The following is a 20,192-nucleotide window of genomic DNA, read 5'->3' on the forward strand; positions in this document are numbered from 1 at the left end:
CCAGAAAACACCCTTGAGGAACCAACTAATTTTCTGTTGTTGTTTAATGCACAGTACTTTAACGTTTTACTTTATAATTGATGGAGATGGAAGGTGTGATTTATCCTGGGCTGTGAAGACGCTAATAGATCCATTGATCAATAGTCAAATATCCCCATCTCTGTTATTTTCCTTCATTTATTCTCCTGCTGTTGCTTTAATGCTCATGTGCTTGTGTTCTCCTGTGTGCATTTCCAACAAATGAGAAAACATTCACTGTCACAGAGTCATCGACTCGCCCTTACATATAAACCCCTGTGAATCACTCTCTAAACGTCCAGTGTCCTGATCGACAGAGAGAGAGAGAGAGAGAGAGAGAGAGAGAGAGAGAGGGGGAATTTTGTGGGAGAAATGGGAGAGGAACAGAAAGAGACAGACAGCGAGGCTTGGCATACTTTCTATAATGGAGGCAAAGTTCAACAGCTCATGATGTCATCAGTCCTCCAGAGTCTTTTTGCTTGGCAGGAAAATATTCTCGTGAAAAAAGAGAGGCGAATAGCCCAGAAAAGCATATATTACTCCTTTTCTACTGCAATTTGCTTCTGCTTATTAAAGGCAGAGCAGGCAAGTGAGATAAGACGGGAGAAGAAAGACCGAGACATCAAGTCACAGAAAATTATTTTCTGAAGGTTTTTTATCCAATCGCTGCAACCGCAACGTCAATCACCTAATTAATTTATTCTTTATTGTCAGCCCAATCAGGAAGGGCGTAACTCTATCCCATTTGTAGTTGAATTTCATACTTCACAAATGAAAGAATTTTCATATTTTCTTTGGACTTATTGGATGCAAGCCAAATGACAAGATTATTCATACCTAATTGATATGTTTGTGACTAAATGGTTTTAATATTAATGTGGTAAATTGTGACATTGCTTGTCAACCTGTAAACAACTAAACTCTGCTTTGCTTGTGCCTAGCAACACCCTGCGTTGTTATTTGCTGAATTGACATATTTCCGGTTAAAACAGGAAGCTTGGATATTTTAGGCTTTAGTTAGCTGGTATTATGAGGATTGTTATACTGGTTTTAGAGTGTATTTGACTATACAAAAATCTGCATAGTGCAGCATAAGCCATCCATATATTATAATATATTTTATTAAATGGTAAATGGACTGCATTTATATAGCGCTTTAACAGACCCATGGCCACCAAAGCGCTTTACATATTGCCTCACATTCACCCATTCATTCACTCATTCATACTGTAATATATTTTTGCTGTTGTATTAGAAGAGAAAACATTCTCATACTGCTCAGCCCTGGTCAGATTGTCTCATTCCTTTGCAAAGACTCCCAAAGAATGGCTTAAACTGCCTGTGTGGGGAAAAAAAGTCCATGGAGTTAAAGAGCCCTCTCAGCTGGTCTGAGTGCTTCTCATTATGTTGGCATTGTGTGTATGAATGGATAGAGGAGGCTGTGGAGGTATGCATGCACCCATTTGTGCATGTACGTTCACGCATTCCTCCGTCTATGCGTGCATCAGTGCTCTGTGTGTGTATGCGTGTGCCAGCACTACATGGTGACATCTCAACCAGCTGCTCGCAGGCAGTAAAGCCTCTCGGGCGCTATTGTGTCCAGCCTCGGTGTCCTCCGGCTTTAAGGGAGACACTACAGGGACTGTCCCTCACCCGGGCAGCACAGGCAGGGCATTCATATGTCAGATATGCCCTCCGTGAGCCTCTCCTCTCTCTCCTCCAGCTCTGAGCACAGGGACACCATTCATCAGAGCACTGCCACTCTCCACACAGACCTTTAAAACACACAGGGAGGGATTCACGCGGAATGAATTGTGCTCACTGATAGCGTCATTTCTGTGCTGTCTGCGTTGTTTTGGCACAGAACGACGCAAACGAGACCAAACATTTACACTAAGCGCAATTTGTATGACACATTTCTAGGTTGGGCAGTGAGGAGTTTCTGTGTGTGTACAGAGGTGCATAATAAGCGTTTCACATCACCTACTATCCTAGATATTATGATAAAAACAAAGTGCTCAGATAATGTACTATTTCCACAGAGTTTTCAGAATTTGTGAATCAGGTTTTCTGATGTGCCGATGGCAAACTCTCTGACTACATTCTCAAAAATACACTTTTACATTAACAGGGAAGTACATGAAAGTTTGAGGCGGTAAGGTTTTTTAGGGTTTTGTTGAATAAAAGTATTCATTTCTATTTTTTTTTTTATTACTGACCCCGAACTATTGAACAGTAGTTTATGTACTTTAGTCTCAATGTTGAGTCAGGCTGTGTGAATGGTCTAGTACAGGGGTCACCAAACTCAGTCCTGGAGGGCCGCTGTCCTGCAGAGTTTAGCTCTAACCCCAATTAAACACGCCTGAACCAGCTAATCAAGGTATCACTAGGCATACTAGAAACTTTCAGGCAGGTGTGTTGGACCTGGTTGGAGCTAAACTCTGCAGGACAGCGGCCCTCCAGGACCGAGTTTGGTGACCCCTGGTCTAGTAAGTAATGGAGAGAAGGAAATAAAGATGCTTACCTCCTAGTAAGTTCCTACTCATGAGTCTGAAAGTCAAAATTATGATGTGAAGTGATTTTTGCCTAAAAAAGCATTCAGCGTTTTCTTATTTCTTTCTCTCTTTAAAACTTCCATGACAAAGACAGGAAGCTTTTAAGCCCTAGTTCAAGAATACGAAGATCACACATTGTGCACTAGATCAAAAATGATACTTCACTTGTGAATTTGATCTTTTTCATGCCGCCACAGAGAATTATGCTATACAAGCCACCTCGTAAACCATCTAATTGAGTTGAATTTTCGAACCAGCTTTATTGATATTGCATCAATATACCTATACCTGCAAGGTCACCATAACTTCACAATGACAACTGCGCAACAAATACCAAATTGCTTCCTCCATGATCCATGAATTGATGCCTCCAGTCCGAAGTGAGTTTCCCACTGATAATCACAACTTTGTGATGGCGTTCATGCGGAGCTCATCTCGTAAATACGATCATTCCTACATGACTCGAAGGCAGCATGTGTCCTGACAGGGGAGGTCTGTTAGTAATCAAGCACCTGCTGACTATCTGCTGCACTGCATCAATCACCTGTTAGCTTGAGCTCAAAACTCTCGCAAACCACAGTGAACTCACGGTTGGAGAGCTGTAGATGGGGGTATGTGGGGGACATGGAGCGCACTGTGTTGGAAATCAACCATTCCTTCCTGTTCTACTGCACTATGCCCCTCTGCTGAATCACTCAATACGAGAGGGGAGGGTTACAGCAGAATAGTGGAGTGTCTTGATTGAAGCTAAACTCCCCTCTTTCTTTTTTTTTTCGTTGAACAGTTCTAGAGGGTTTCTGCAGTAGCAATGACTGATCACAATCAGCCAATCAAGTGCTGTGAATTTGTTGAGAGGACAGTGATAGAGTGCTATTGGTTGACTGTGGCTTTATTAAGATGGGTGATACACGTGTCTATTGGCACAGTGCCAGGCTTAAGTGGGTTTTTGCCAGAGAAAGAGGGGGGCTGCAAATATTTGTTTTACTGTCAAAGACCAGCCGCACTTGTGGGAGTCCATGTTGTGTAAATGTGCCGGGAAGGGGTTTGAAGCGACAAAATGTAAAAAGGAATGTAGCATTACACTATAGTCACAAGCCTTGTTTACACCTGGTAAGATCTCGGGTGATCTGATCACAAGATGTGACTACAAACTTCACTTATGTTAGTGTTTTACTGCAGAATGTTAAAATGAATCAGCATGAATTTAGTGCTGTCCACTTGTGATCACATTGCCACAATGCGTGATCATTTGTGAATATAAACTCAACCCTTTTCTCTTTCCTCTCTTGCAGAATGTGTTGGCAAAGGCCCTGTACGACAATGTGGCGGAGTCTCCGGATGAGTTGTCCTTTCGGAAGGGCGACATCATGACCGTCCTGGAGCGGGACACGCAAGGCCTGGACGGCTGGTGGCTCTGTTCGCTGCACGGCCGTCAAGGCATTGTTCCTGGCAACCGGTTGAAGATTCTTGTGGGCATGTATGATAAACAGCAACAGCAGCAGTTACAGCAGTTGTCGAGCCAACCCAGCCCAACCCAGAGCCTTCTCAACCTGCCTCAGAGTGCCTACAACAAGCTTCCCCCCTCATCCCAGTACACAGCCATGCACCCCGCCTTCACCTCCTCCAGCTCCGCCAACTCGACCAACCCAGATGGAGTCTACATGCTCCCCCCCAACCATGGCCTGCCCGCCCCCTCCAACCTCTACCAGGTGCCCACCGGCCCCCAACCTCCACAGCCCCAACCTAAAGCCCCTGCTGTGGCACAAAAGCAAAGCCAGGCACAGTACCCTCCCACCCCGCAGGATGTCTACCAGGTGCCCCCCTCCATTAATGTTCCAGGCCAGGACATCTACCAGGTGCCACCCACTGCAGGAGGGCCGTGTCCCGGGCAGGACGTGTACCAGGTGCCACCCTCTATGAACCAGACACAGGACATTTACCAGATTCCGCCATCAATAGAGAGGAGCTGGGACTCTCCCAAACCTATGGGAAAGGTAGGAAAAGATTGTCTTGTATTTTTTTAACACATTTTCAGACATTTACTTTCATAACAAACAGAAAACTTGAAAGATGAAGAAAGAATTGATTTATTTATTCAAAAAAGTTTCAGAAAAGGTTTTGTGGAAACATGATTTTACCCCATAACTATTCATAATAACTTAAATTTTTCCCTTTTTACTTTTTAAAAACATATGCCATTGCCATGTCCAATTATGAACGGTGCATCGGGTCATTATAAAAAAACATATTATACATAACTTTCTCCCCTACTGTTTCACTCTATAATATATATTTAGTTAGTAAAATGGGAACAGCATTTAATGTTGACCATGTTTATACTCAAGAACATGTGATGAGAGATTGCCTGGAAAGCATATAGAAAGACTACCTAGAGAAATATAGACAGAGGGGTGTTTGAGGGGGGAGAGTGTTGAAGACAGTAATAAATAATGCAGAGTTTTTAACGCTGGTGACTGTGGGCAGTAGAGTGAGTAAGCACTTTTTTCGAGTGGTAACTACAGGTTGAAGCTGTGGGCAGTGACGGTCCCTTGAGAGAGTGTTGCAGGCCACTCTTAGGGCACTGAGCCATATGCCACAGCTGCCGCAGTGGCAGGGGAAATGAAGTGTAAAGATGGAAGGGTGAAGTGAGGAGAGGTTCAGCTGCAGACCTGCTCGCTGTTAGCCACCTGTCAAATCTGCTCTACCTACAGCCATAAAGATAGAGAAATGACTCAATGTCACTGTGACATGGTTAGGTAGATATTTAAAACTATAGCATGCTAACGAGGTGCTATGCTGTTATGCTAATGACTGCATCATATCTTACATCTTGATTATATAAAAACTGAATGTGTTCAGGCAGTGACAGGAACATTCTCATTGTGTGGAAAGTTTCCATTTTAAATACGGTAAGTACCTTGATATAGTAAGGTTACAGGCCTGCCCTGGAGCATTCTTGAAAATTAATCAGATATACTATATTGTTCAGGGTTTCCCAAAGTGGTATTTGTCAGAGAACTGCAGTGTTTTTTTTATAAATTAGACTATTTGGCTTGTTGTGAGTGCAATATCTACAAAGTGATTTTAAAAATCCTTATATTTTTAACATATACATGTACCATGGTATTTACATGGTATTACAATATATCTCAAAGAATACCATTCTTACCATTCCAAACTTAAGGTAAGACCATGGTCATTTTTGGCATGTTTTAGTTTTTTTAAAATAGTTGGCATGGTTTTTGTTGTCGTTGGTAAAATGGCTTTGTCAGCCAGGAATTTGAATCAATATGACACTGGTGGAAAAGTAAATGAAAAACCATCCTGCCCTTGAAACTGAAAAGTTTAATACCTCAACAAGATGTGAATTCTTAGAAGATTTCTGATTCTTCACATTTTGTAAGCGGTTTAAGTTTTAGCTCAGCTTTGATTCGATCATTTTAGTATCACGCTTTTGTCTATCCTGAGTCATGGTTATTAAAGCTTCCAATTCCTTTACCATATTCTCTTTTCACAGAGTCTGTCAGAAAGTAGTAGTAGTCACAGCTACTTTACAACATACTTTACTACCTCTCATGTCATATTGAGTTCAGTTAGTTGAATGTTGATAGAGTCTGTGCTGAAAACCCAACGGCTAAAGGATCCACGACACTGATGGCAGTGACCCAGGAACTTTAAACACCCTGCATACTGCAGTGAAGGGGAAGAGATGGTGTGGATCAGTAGTCAAAGCCAGAGTGGATTCCAGTGAGGAGCGCAGTGCTTACGTTCTTCAGGATTTGGTGCTGCATTGAAGCCAAATATATTGCAGTATCACTGCTTCCAGAATATTCTGTCATTGCAGTTCTCCATCTTTGCTGGAGCAGTTGATAGCCACGAAAGCGAGCCAAGACCACTCCCTTTACATTCACTAAAACGCTGTCACTTTGTCAGTTCAACGCGATCTCACAAAGTTCCATTATAAGCAATAAAGCTGCCAACAATGCACAATAAATCTCTTATTTGCATTGTGTCTAAACTTCTAAACTAATGAGGGGTTTCGCGAGCCTGCATAACTCGGCACTAAATAAAAACTTAAATACCACTGATTGGCCATTGCGTTCAAGAGATCAACAACTATGTTTGTGATTGGCTACATTGCTCACCGCTGCAAAAACACATTGTAAATAGATACATTTGACGTTCTCTTTGTCACTGGAGCATTTGCCAAATTTGTTTCGCCAATATATTATTACAGTATCAACTGAGGGTATTCTTGCTTGCATTCTCTAGCCCCCCTGCAGAACCGGGACTGAAAACAGAACTAGGAACAAGGAAACTAGACCTCTGTTATCATGTCCTTCCGTGACCATTCTCAGACGCATTAGTTTCTGTTTGCAATGAGTGTCTTGAGGTTTTCCTTTCATGAGTTTTATGAGGGGAGATTTTGATGTGTTTTCTTAACGTCCTCTATTATGATTACTTGTCCTTGTGCCCACAGTCCCTCCATCACTGGCAGCTTTTCATTATGTGATAAGAGTGAGAGAGAAGAGGATGGATACACACACACACACACACACACACACACACACACACACACACACACACACACACAGCAGAGCGCTAAAAAAAACCTTTATACTTTTGGTCTGCTTAATAAAGGAATGTATTTCAAGGCAGAAATACTCCAGTCGGTTAATTCTCTCAAGGCTCATGCATAACTAAATGACTGGCATCAGTGTGTGTGTGTGTGTGTGTTATGCTGGGGTAAAATAGAGTGCAACAGAGGCTTTTCATTTTTAAGCGTGATTAAACTGTTATATTACTATTGTATTTTTGATCAAATAAATCCAGCCTTGGTGAGCATAAAAATTCATCAAAACAATGAAAAATTGTGCCTAATCCAATCTTTAGAACAGTAGTGTATATGGTAAAGGTTTTAGGCTATTGGGTAAACAGTAAACTGTTGAAATATTTTCAGATATTTAAGTGGTTTGAAAGAGATAGACGTGATTATTGATTGTGGGAGTGGATGGTCACTGTTGAACTCTTTTGCAGTGATTCCTGTTTTCTTAGTAACAGCGACTTCTCACATCTCTCTTTGGGACCATAGGTAGTGTAGTTGTTAGAAATGTTGTTAGAAATCCTAATTTCAATAAGTTGTGGTTATGCTTAACTATGGACAGACTCTCTCATACTGTGTATACTGTGGATATGTGGATACTGTGGCAGCAGTAAGGAGTTATATGATCATTGTGGATGGGGTCAGGGTTAGGAGTGAGGGATTGTGATAAAGCAGCTGGAACAACAGCGCTGTGTGTCACATCAAAGACATGCGCAGGCAGGGTGTGTCAGCACGCGACCCACAAAGCCCTCGCACGCTTCTCCAGCGGGCAGGAGTTTAATTCTTCCCTTACTTTCCCCTGTCTGAATAAATCATTATGAACTCTTATTTATGGAAGTCATTTCACATTGTGCGATATATTGCACGAAATTACATATAATAGCCATAATTGAGAGAAATAAAGTCTCGTAAAGTAGCAATTATGAGAAACACAGTCACAATTACCATATTTTTTGTTTACTACCAGGTGGAATCGAGCTTCCATAACCATTTGCATTTGCTAAAAAGCTAAACTCAGTGACTCGCATCAATAAAAATGACGAAATATGACCGTAATACCGGATGTGACCTTCAGTTGCAAAAATAAGATTTGTACATGTTTGTGACTCACCGCTGCTAAGACTCGCCCTGGTGTCCTGCTTACATATTAACTAAAGTGAGCTTACACTATCAACTCAAGTTGCACATTGACCATTAGAGTAAATAAAACTGGCGGATGAAGAAAGATTTGAGCGTAAGCTTGTTCGTCCGGTTTAGGGCCACGCGAGCGTGACACAAAGAGGGTTTGTGGGTGAGGTATTTAGTTCTATTATGGATGCAGTTGAATGGACAGTGAAGAGGGGCAGCAGAGGTGGAGAAAGAGTCTGGTCTTATCTCTTTAATAGCCCCTGCTATAGCCGTTCTCTATGCTGGACAGATAGCTGGGGTTTATTAAGGCAAGGTGTACTGGGAAACAGGAAGGGGGCGATGGCAAAGGCTAGATTGAGATTCTGCTGTTAGTTTGCCGCACTGCCTGTTCTGAAAGTAAATGTGTAATCTTTGGAGACTTAGTTGAGGCTGCTCACCTGATCAGGCAGGGGAGAGGAGGGAGAGGGAGGAGGTGCTGGCTTGGCTTATCTGCAGGACCAGGCAGGCAGCGTTTAGAGGAGAGGGAGGGGAGAACATTGTGAGGAGACAGAATAAAGGAAGACCAGAGGGATCGTAGATCCAAACCCCACTGACACATTCACGGAGCTACATCGGTATGGAGAAACACACTAGTTTAACATCTGCTATCATAATGTTATCAATGCGTTAAGCAATGTTATGAGTGAATTTCAAGCATCATTTTTACAGCACTGCTGAGAAGGAATGTTATAACCGGGCCATTCCAGCTAAAGTGAGCCATGGAATGCTGTCACCTAGTCACATTAGCAAAGAGTTAGATGATGACATTTCCTCACTAAAGCCTGTGTTTATTTACATCTCTTGCTCTTGTGCACCCAAGAAGTATCATCAATTTGTCTGCCATTGGTTGACCAACTGGTAGTTTTGCCCCAAATTTACGCATTGGGTGAGCCCATGTCACAGCCTGTGTCAGATGCCTACTTCCTTACTATTTAGTTGGCAAAAAAAAAATAGAATGCGAACCGTAGTATGTCCGAATTCATAAAATTTATAAAACGGCAGGCGAAAAGCACCCAGATTGACTTGCTATTTCCACCAAGAATCTGAGGTGCTCAGCCAATGGACACTTAACATCATTTAACCATGATGCCACGGGAGAGGATTTGTGAATGGCAATGAAATGTGACAGTGACAACATAATGCTTGATGTATGTCTGAATTTCATTCATACTACACATATTAATACTATATAGAACATACTTTTTTAATGGTCACAGAGGAAGTTTCAAACCAAATGTAGTACCTACTAGACAGTATGTGATTTCGGACAGCGACAGGTTTGGGATGGTTAGGATGAAATATTTGTAAGGAATCTACTGAGCCACTATTTACTTTGCCCACTGTCTGTGTTATTTCTCTCCGGAAGTTATCCGAGATAATAAATTTTTTTTTTTTTTTTTTTATCAGCTGAATGTTGTTTGCATCTCATGTCATTTTTGCTTTATTAATTTTTGCTCTATTCTTCACTATTATCTCATGGCAAAGTGTGTAGAGGGAATGCCGCTGTGTGCTTGTGTGTGTCTTGTGGGAATTTCCCTCACTGGCTGGCACATCTGTAATCTACTGCTCCTCTCTCCCCTCACATTCCTGAAAACCAGAGCTTCTCCTCCCTGCCTTTAGACGGCCTTCAAGGCATCATGCTCTCCACTTCATTTTAGGGAATCAGTTCATAAACTCTCCGCCTACTGACCTAATTCGTAAACATTATGGGGAGCACACTAGCTAGATGTGATTTAAACTTTGTCGGTTGAAGACAAAGGCCCTCTCATCATTCCTAATTTCTAACACGCACTCACCTCGTTCGGCATGAGCTTGCGGCTATCAGTGCGGCGGCTATCAGAGCAGAAACAAAAACTGCTGTTCTCCGTATGTTTTTCTCTCTTTTGTCTCTGGTCACATTCATACTGTATGTAATTTGAGTTAGCTTATTTCGTCCATGAAAAAGCCCATAGATTTACCCACACATAGACCCTCCCCTTGAAGAAATCAGGACAGAAGCGGCCGAAAGTGGACAAAAGAGACGTATTAAAACACCAGATGTAAACGGGAATGTGTCTCCCTCATCTACTTGTGATCCAATCGACCAGAAATATTTCGACATATTATATTTCTTAATACCAATTGTAAACAGGGCCTTACATTATTTTCCAATATATACATGTGCTAGATGGATGTCTTTGACCATTGTGCTTGCGTCTTTTGCAGTGTTTCGTTCAAAAATCAATCAAATTTTTTATTTTCCATTTATCGTGTTATGCGTTCTTCAGAGCAAAAAGGTGTTCAATGTGAAAATCTCATATTCAAATAGCATCATCACTGTTTTTCAAGTTACATAGATTATGTCAAATGTTTCATTTTTTCATGATTTATGATTCTTACATTTCAAGTGAATCCTTCAAATTAATTAATATAGAGATAAAGAGGATTCATTTGGGATGTGGATACCGCTGCCATAGGCAATCTGTCCTATCCCTCTCTTTCTTTCTGTTTCTCCTTTATATTCTTTTCTTCTCTGTAAGTACTTCAGAGATTGAATAGAGAGCCCTTAATGGTTGTTTAAATAGTCTCAGTTCCCCTCAGGGGCGGTTTTAGGTTCGTATCTCTGGGCCTCACTGCAGTGCATTGTGGTCTTTTAAAGATGGACTTTGATATTGGCCTCACATCACAGCACACGAGTGAAGCATTGGCTGCTCCAGGGCACTGTGCCTCACGTAGCCTCATTACTCTCTCCTCAGACTGCACACGCTGACTCTGAATCAGCACATATCCACCAGCAGTCTCCTGTACATAGTAATGTGATGCAGAGAGTGTGTCTGAAGACAACACGGCATCCATTACAAGCGGCGTGTCTGGGCTCAGTGTAGCGGTTGCAGGTTTCCTGTGATGTGGCTCAGGCAGAAGATGAGGGAAGAGAGAGCGACTAAAGGAGAAAGCTAGTGCTGATGCCATGTTTCCCGTACAGCTGGAGGAGATGCAGGAAGTAGCGTGATGACTGGGCAGTTCTGAACACGGTGTTCATCTGGTCCACCGATGTGCTTTATTTATATTCCCTGAGCTTCAGAGCTCAGTTGAAATCTCATTGTATCCTCATGACCAGTGTTGGGGAGTAAGACTATTTTTCAGTAGCTCGAGAATAGCCCAGCTTCCTGCTGAATTTTTTTTTACACCAGCCTAAGCCGGTTTTCTGGTCTAAGCTGGTCTCACAGGCTGGTTTAGAGGGGTTTGGGAAGCTTTTACTTTTTATAACCAGCTAAGACCAGAAATACAGCTGAATTAACTCCAACTGATCCAAAACAGTATCGTTTTTTCCAGTGACAAGCTACTTTTTCCAATAAGTAGCGGTGTAGCGCAACAGACAGAACGCAATTTTATGTCCCATTGAGTTGCACATGCAGCTTTACAGCCAAGCAAACTGAGGGGTCGTTTACTTGACACTGGTTTCCTCTAAAAATGAAAAACCCTTTATGCGTTTTTGCCATTCATTTACACAACAGTGTTTTGGGGTCTCTTGAAAATGCTAACTTTTTTGAAAACGATACCATTATCGTATTTGTGTAAACTACAAAAATGTGAATTTGTGCAAACAGTGACATCATATGCATGCGTATTAGGCTACATGTTCAGTCTATTGGTGTGTAGTGTTTCTTTATAAAGTGACATCGCCAACTAGTGGCCTGGCATCATAATACAGTGGTTTAGTCGTTTTCGCTGAGATCAGTTAATTCTTTCCTGTTAAAGGAGAACTCCGGTCAATTTTAACATTGAGCTCAATTTTTAGTAATTACATTACAATTACAGTAATGATCACACGCGTGAACTCGACAGTCGACTACTGTGGACTTCGACCGAAAACAGGAAGTAAATACAGGTACGGTATGTGCGCTTGTTAAATTAACATCATTTTTATTAATATCTTTCACATCTAATGCAGTCAGATTCACCATGTTCACTCTGAAGGAATCACTCAACATGGCTGGGCACTTGTAGTGACACATCAAGGATGTTAAGAGGATAAAAGCAGGTTTAAAACTTGCCCCATTCAAGTCAATAGGGTGCACATTTTAAAAAGAGGATAACACGGTGTAGGCAACACTGATTTTTGTCGTTGTTCTCTGTATTGACAGCACTCCAAATTTACTAAAAATTGAGCTCAATGTTAAAATTGACCGGGGTTCTCCTTTAATGATCTGGTTCAAAAATGATTAACCAATTCCAGTTTACAGAGCCCTGCAGATGATACGGGGGAAAAATCATGATATTGTGGGACTTGAATTAAGAATGTACTCCCAAGAATTAATTTCCATCTTATTATTTTTATTTCCCTATTTTTAGTTAAATCGTTGCCATGATTGAACTACATTAAAACAAGGAAACAAATTAGGGAACAAATTTAACTGAAATAATGGAACAAATGAATAAAACGGGGCCAAAAATTATTCATTTATAATATACAATATCTTATTTATTTTATCCTGCATGTCATGCATGTGGCTTCTTACTTGTGCAGAATTGTATGTATTCTGTGTATTTATGTATTCTGCATAATACATAATCATATGCATTTCCTTTAATGGCGAGGAAGGAATGTATGGTATGCATTTGGTATGTAGCGATATGTTTCATTAAATGCTGCTATAAATTAGTGTATTTTTTTTCTTACTTGTATTTAGTGTATGTAAATGTTCAAGTTTAATGGTGTCACTCCAGTTCTATTCATCTATTATTACTGTAACATAAAAAAACAAATCCCTCTAGCTTTAATGCTGTTGGCTACTTTTTTAGTAGCTTGTAGTTTAGTTGGAGTAGCTTTAAGCTTGAGAAACTACAGCTACAAAGTGACTGTCTTCGAGGACACATCGCTGTTGGACACATCATGTGTCCATTTGGCTTTCACCTTCAGGGCCCCGAGAGATCTTCGCTAGGTCAGTCAGGACCAGTGAGGGGGTCTTGGAGTTTGTAACCTTGAGCACACCACTTTATCAGTTAACACAGCCACACAGCCATAGGTCATGTCCAACAGAGAGAGTGAAAAAGACAGCATGTGTTTGTCTGAAGAAAGACAAAATATGAATCTTCCTAGCAGGATCTCCTCCATTACCTGCTGTGGCCTCATTTTCTGCTCTGACAGCGAGGGGACGGGAGATTGACAGCTGAAGGGAGCAGAGGAAAACAGCGAGATCAGTGGGACAGAATTAGCAGTCTGAGCGGCGATGGCGGGTTGAGCCGCGGGAGCAGGTTTTGCTTCTCTTGCGCAGTGTCCTGTCATTAACGTCCCAACATAGCCAGCAGCAGATCGAGGGAGAGGAGGGGAGATGGGGCCCAACGCGGGCCCCTCAGCGTAAACAGCAGACCACTGCGAGCCTTTATTTGTGCTCCAGTGGCCTTCATCAAAGGGCTGGAATATCACAGGAGGCCACAGGGTTCACTTTGTACTGCAGGGAGTTGAAAGGACTGAAAAAACACAGATCAGAGAGAAGAACAGGGGGCCTAATGGAGCCGCAAACTCATTTACTGCGTCTTCACATGCTGTATGTCTTCTGCTGAAGAGTACACACAACCTTTGCTCCCTGTGTGTTATTCATAATTTTATTTATGTTCATATAGGTGCGTACTAGTAGGTTTAAAGGAGTCTCGGTGTCAGATTTTAATTGGCTCGTGAAAAGCTAACGCAAGCACCACGGGCTAAACTCAGTGGTCACCATTTAAACAATCTCTGTGATGTTTTACATCTTTCCCTGAAGGTCAAAGGATACGGGAAATTACAGCTAGTTCTGAAATGGAGACCAAATGTTGACTTATGTAAAAAGCCAATATTTATTGTCACTTTTGTTTAAAAAAAAAGTTCCCCCAAAAATAAAAATTCTTGCTGTTGATAAATGACACAAAATATTTTTTGTCCATACAATGAAAGTCAATCGGGTCCAAACAGCTATTTGACTACTATTATTTATATACTATAATAGTATTTAATACAATTTTAAATTAGCTTTTATTTATTTTATTCAGGTTAAGTTTTAGTAATTTTTTTATGTGCTTTTGTCATTTTTATATTTGTTATATTTATATTTAGCTTTAATTTGTATTTATTTCAGTTTAGTTTAGGATATTTTAGTATTTCAGCTTATTTTATATCAGTTTTAAATAATTTTAAACTAATTTTTCATCTAACATTTATATTTTATGTTATAACAGCTTTATTTCAGTTGACAAAAACAGGTTTAATAGACACAGTTTTAGTTATAACAACACTGGGTCCAAAACAAAATCTTTTGTGTTCCCTAAAGGTTTGAAACCACATGACGGTGAGTAAATGATAAGAGAATTTTCCTTTTTTGGCTGAAAGGTCACTTTAAATGCACTTTCACGCTAAATATCCTGAATGATATCTCTTTTGAGCGTCTTTCACTTCCTCAAACACGGACAATGGTCTCAGGAACTGACTAACCTTTGATCACTGGCCATAGGGACGGTGGTCTCCAAGGAGACACACTCATCTCTGTCTTATTAATAGGTGCTGCGGACAGGCCTGAGTGTTGTGTTGCCAGGAGAGCAGGAGGTGAGGAGGAAGTGTGTGTGTGTGTGTGTGTGTGTGTGTGTGTGTGTGTGTGTGTGTGTGTGTGTGTGTGTGTGTGTGTGTGTGTGTGTGTGTGTGTGTGTGTGTGTGTGTGTGTGTGTGTGTGTGTGTGTGTGTGTGTGTGTGTGTGACCTGTGTACGGAGGTCTGCACATATGCTGTCTCAGTTATATGCACTATTGCAACCACTAGCATCGGAAAGAAACTAGAGAAAAGGAGAGGAAGAGCAGCGAGATGAAACCGAGAAAGGAAATGCGAAAACACAAAGATAGAAAGACAATATGCTGAGCTGGTTTGAATAAATGCCATTCAGGCGCACCACAGGTAGATTGTTTGTGAAAGAAAGAGAAAGATTGACTGAAGAGAAGAATATGCTCTGAAAGAAAGAAACAGATAAGCAAACTGAGGAGAAATAATTCTGTTTTTACAGGTTTTATTTCTGATCTCATTCCTGTCCTCCATAGTCTTTATAATAAAATGGAATGTGAGAAAATATAAGTGGTGCTTGTTTGTGCCGAATTTCCTGCCACAATGCTTTAGTAGGCGGTTGCTAGGTGGTTTAAGTGTAAGGGATTGCTTTGCCAGATTTTGTAGTGTCCTAGCAAGGTGCACTAATAAGTGATGGTTAAAACATACCTTTAAGGGACGTTTCACACCCAGCGTGGTCATGGGAGTAATGTGGGGCATGTGTCAGGGAGCTTTGGGGAGCTGTTGCTGGAGATCAGTGTGGATTAGTACCCGGGGGCTCGCTGTCTCCAGGAGTCCCTCCGGCCTCCCTCCCCACCAACCGTCCCGTCACACACCCTCACATGTGGCACATGCCACATGGTACTGGCCCCAAGCAAAGCTCATATTCACAAGTGTGGAGCTAATTAGCCACTGATTAATTCCACAACCGTGTATGAGGTTGGGTATATGGGCTATAAATCCTCACTACTACCCTGCTTTTTCTCTTCCATTCTGGTTTTTGGCACCTTTGCTGCCATGGCTGTTAATGTTTCAGGGATGAAGCTTCTGATCTGGGTCACCCGGCAGCCATCTTTACTTAAACCAGTGAAGTTTTGAGTTTTAACTGGCCCAATTTGAAGGGTATGTTTTTGCAGCAGGGAAACCCTTTCCACATAATTGTTTAAAACTTTATAATAAACTAAACAATATTATTTTTGTAATTTATTGTCATGTTTTTGTCATCTAAAATACTATTAATTACAGTACAACTTTATTTTAAAATGGTCTTTAACTGCACTGTCATATAAACATCTGGTCAGAGAGTCAGATGTTAATTCGGAAGGATTCAGCGATTCAAACTTATATTTTGACTGATTCACTAACCTGCTCTTAAGAGTCATATGTTTATGAACCTGACAAAATTGGTCATGCGCTGTGTTTTGTTGCATGTAGTAATAGTGAACACAATACAACAGATGGGGATGTGTTGTCTGTTTCTTGTCTTTTTTTTTATCATATTCGGCTCAGACTGCAAATCTCTTTTGCCATGGAACTGTAGATTCAGCTGCGGTGCAGTGCTGGCACTGAATATCACTGCAGGAAACACTGCATTCCAGTGAAATACACTACTTTGAAAGACTCCCCACATTAAACATCTGCTAAAATAAAATTAAAAACAACCAAAGTCAAACATTGACTCACTCAGGTTAACATAAAACTCAGAAGTGGACTTTCAAACCCAACTCAAAGGGATTTGGGCAAAAATACATCCAGTACATCTGCAGATGTGGCAGAGGGAAGCTGTTCTCTGGGGGATGGCATATGTGTGTGTGTTCATGGTCCAGATGAGGCCCCACTGGCACCCACATCACAACAAGTCACAGAGCCCAGCTGAGCTCTCCACAGCCCGTGCTCACATGCCCACAGCTGGAGACGCCTCAACCCAGCGGAGGACATCTTTCACCAGGGCATGTGTGGACCACTGTTAGACATGATGCCACCCAGTTAAAAGCATTATTGCAAACGTCTTTCAATAAATTGCACTTGTCCCTTCTTTTGTTTAGAAAAAAACAATGGAGTCAACAAAGTCAATGGAGCCAATCTGTAAACATTAAAATACTAAAAATCATTTATTTTCAATCAGTTTCAACTGGATAGCCACTAGATGTAAACAATATGCTTAGAATATTTGAGAAATTGCACAAAAAATACTCCTGTAGTTATGTTCAATCTTAAAACTTTGTTACCACTACAATGTAATGCCATAAACCCTAATCGAGTGTAAATATAAACGAAAAAAGGTAAAAAAAAAAGAAAAAAAAAGGAACAAGTCAAAATAATTTTTGTTGTAATCAACTTTGCACCACAAATGCTGTCGATTAAACATGTACTGAACTCTGAAAATTTCTTTAATATAAAAAATCCTGTACATGAAAAGTTTCAACCCACGGCTGGGTTGCAAAAACGAGGAGAAATGGAGCAGTTTAAACGCAGCAATTTTATTTAAAGAACAAATAACGAAATTAACATCAGGTGAAACAGATGATCAAACAATTAATCATTAAGGAAAATGTTTTCTACTGAAAAGGCTAAAGCCGGGTTCACGGTACAATTTTCCTAGACTAAAATCACAAGTCTTTGATTGTTAGTTTGACATGTTCACTGACAGCCGATTAATGAACATTGAAATCAAATTCGACGAAATTCTGGCAGTGTCAGAAGGTTTAACTCACAGTCCTGCAGTGTGACATCCTACGACGACCGTCAAGTTGTCTTTGTTTTTCAAGACAAGCCATGACCAAAATGAACGTTTGAGATTTCTTTGTAGCCACCTTTTCAATCCTGCGTGTAATGCAGCTCAGTCACCAAACGTGTCATTGATTAACCACGCGAAATCCGATCCGAGTAGTCAGACTGAAGCGGATTTCCAGAAATTTGAATATGATTTCAAACCACATATGAATGTAACTCGAAACTGATTTGTAAAAATTTCATGTGATTTTTTGCAGTTCACACTTGCTAAATCTGATTGGATTTCAATCGTATATGCACAAAAATATTTTTTGGGACTGACAGCCGGAACGAGGCTTAAAGGATTAGTTAACTTTCAAAAAAAAAATTCCGGATAATTTACTCACCACCATGTCATCCAAGATGTCGAAAAGAAATTAAGGTTTTTGAGGAAAACATTCCATGATTTTTCTCCATATAATGGACTTCAATGGCAACCAACCATTCAGATGTTCAAAGAAGGTTCATGTCAGTCTCAATGCAGCTTCAAAGTCTCTACACGATCCCAGTCGAGAAATAAGGGTCTTATCAAGCAAAATTATCGGTCATTTTCTAAAAAAAAACATTTTCGATTTTGAAGTTGGAGGAGAAAATGAGATGGAGTTTTTCGCCCTTCCCTACTTTTTAAACCAGAGTACACAGACAAAGAACTTAGACAGATGGCATGACCTTTCCAACGCCATGACACAATGCGTGGCACATCTCAGAGATGGTACACGACGGGCATTAGTGGTTAAAAAATATATCATTTTAATTTATTTTTTAGAAAATGACCAATCGTTTCTATGGATAAGACCCTTATTTCTCTGATCGTGTCGAGCCTTTGAAGCTGCATTGAGACTGACATTTGAACCGTCAAACCGTTGGTTGCCATAGCAGTCCATTATATGGAGAAAAATCCTGGAATGTTTTCCTCAAAAACCTTAATTTCTTTTCGACTGAAGAAAGAAAGACATGGACATCTTGGATGACATGGGGTGAGTAAATTATCAGGACATTTTTATTTGAAAGTGAACTAATCCTTTAAATCAGCGGTCCCCAACCTTTTTTGCGCCATGGACCGGTTTGATATCAGACAATTTTTTCACGGACCGGCCTTTAAGGTGTGGTGGATAAATACAACAAAATAAAATGATATGATCGGCATAAAAACTGGGGTATTATTTAAATATAATCAGGGTGCGATTTGTGAAAAAAACAGAGGGGGGGATGTTTTGAAACATTTTTATTCATAAAAATAGATCATGAGAACATGAACTTCATCACTGCATTTGGAGGAATTGTAAAATCTTTTTTCTTATTAACTGAAGTAGCCTAACGTAATATTTTTACTCTAATAGCTTATCTTTCCCCACACATATGAACTGTGATCATGCAATAGCGTTAACTTTACATCGCGATCAGTGTTGTGCATGAACGCAATGAACGTGAACGAGAGCGGCGCTCTGGCAGGAATGAGCAGCACGCGCAGTTCACGTTCACGCTCATTTGAAAAGTCAGGTTTTACCAGGGCTTAATCCTCGATCGTTTCACTCAGTGGAAAATGTCAAAAAGACAGGAAAGTTTGCTTAACTTTTTCAAATACGCTGGACAGTCAGATCCCAAACAAGCAAACATCGTTTCCGCTGATCAAAGAGGAGACCACGGTGGACACAGTAGCCTAGTGTCGATATCTCGTTATTTCGACATAAATAAGGGGACGTTCTAATCTGCATGAAGCCACATTAAGCGTTCGTATAGCCTAATGGTTTTCTATGGGAGGAAAATGCTTAACCGTTCATATTATGCGCTCATCTGATTTTTTTGTACATAGCATAGCCTATTTGTTAGGATTTTAGTATCATAATGATTAGGCTAATAAATGCATGCACAATTATCCGTGAACTTGATTTGAACAAATGCCTTTCAACTTGTGTGTGCAAAATTCAGAATTAAATTAATGTGCAGAAATGTGTACAAATAGAGAGTAGGATATGTAGGCCTACTATACTGTTGTAGCCATTAAAAAAGCGCGTTTCATATTTGTTAAAATATTATAATGTTTTTTGTTTTTTTTTCATTGATTTCCATTTGATTTATGAAAAGTGAACAGCACGACCGAGATAGGATGCGCAATATGAGACATGCGCGGGTCAGACATGATTTTAACCGTTGAAGTTGAAGTTGTTATAGAAAGCCTTTCTTTAAAGTGAATTTCGTTTTGTATAAATTGTATCTTAATTTTAATAAATTTTTCATCAACCAATTGCCTGTATTTAATGAATAGGCCGACGAAACAAATATAGCCTAACGGAGGCGCCCGCGCGCTCACTTGCATTGCACGTGAAGCACATCCTAACTTAACGAAACTCAGTGTAGGCTATGCTTTACACAGACATGACAAATACATCAAATACACAAAGCTTGAAATGTCTTTAAACGAAATAATTAGAAAAAGGGTAGGCTACTCTCTGATTATGTAATCCATTATTAGGCTTATGTTCATTTCTCTCTATAAGCGCGTTCACACGGAGATGGCGATCGTCAACTTCATCTTT

The 20,192-nt window shown here is 40.5% G+C and overlaps 1 protein-coding gene across 4 annotated transcripts in view; it reads left to right on the forward strand.

The window, feature by feature from the left end:
• bcar1 (BCAR1 scaffold protein, Cas family member) overlaps positions 1-20,192 on the forward strand; it is an 88,543-nt gene that overhangs the window by 48,343 nt on the left and 20,008 nt on the right. For all 4 annotated transcript variants that reach the window (XM_079620378.1, XM_079620375.1, XM_079620376.1 and 1 more), the window contains one exon: positions 3,866-4,567. In XM_079620378.1, coding sequence (XP_079476504.1) covers positions 3,866-4,567 — 702 coding nt within the window. The remainder of the gene's footprint in view (positions 1-3,865; positions 4,568-20,192) is intronic.

This window comes from Phoxinus phoxinus, assembly GCF_949152265.1.
Source record: "Phoxinus phoxinus genome assembly, chromosome: 8".
Lineage (NCBI taxonomy): Eukaryota > Metazoa > Chordata > Actinopteri > Cypriniformes > Leuciscidae > Phoxinus > Phoxinus phoxinus.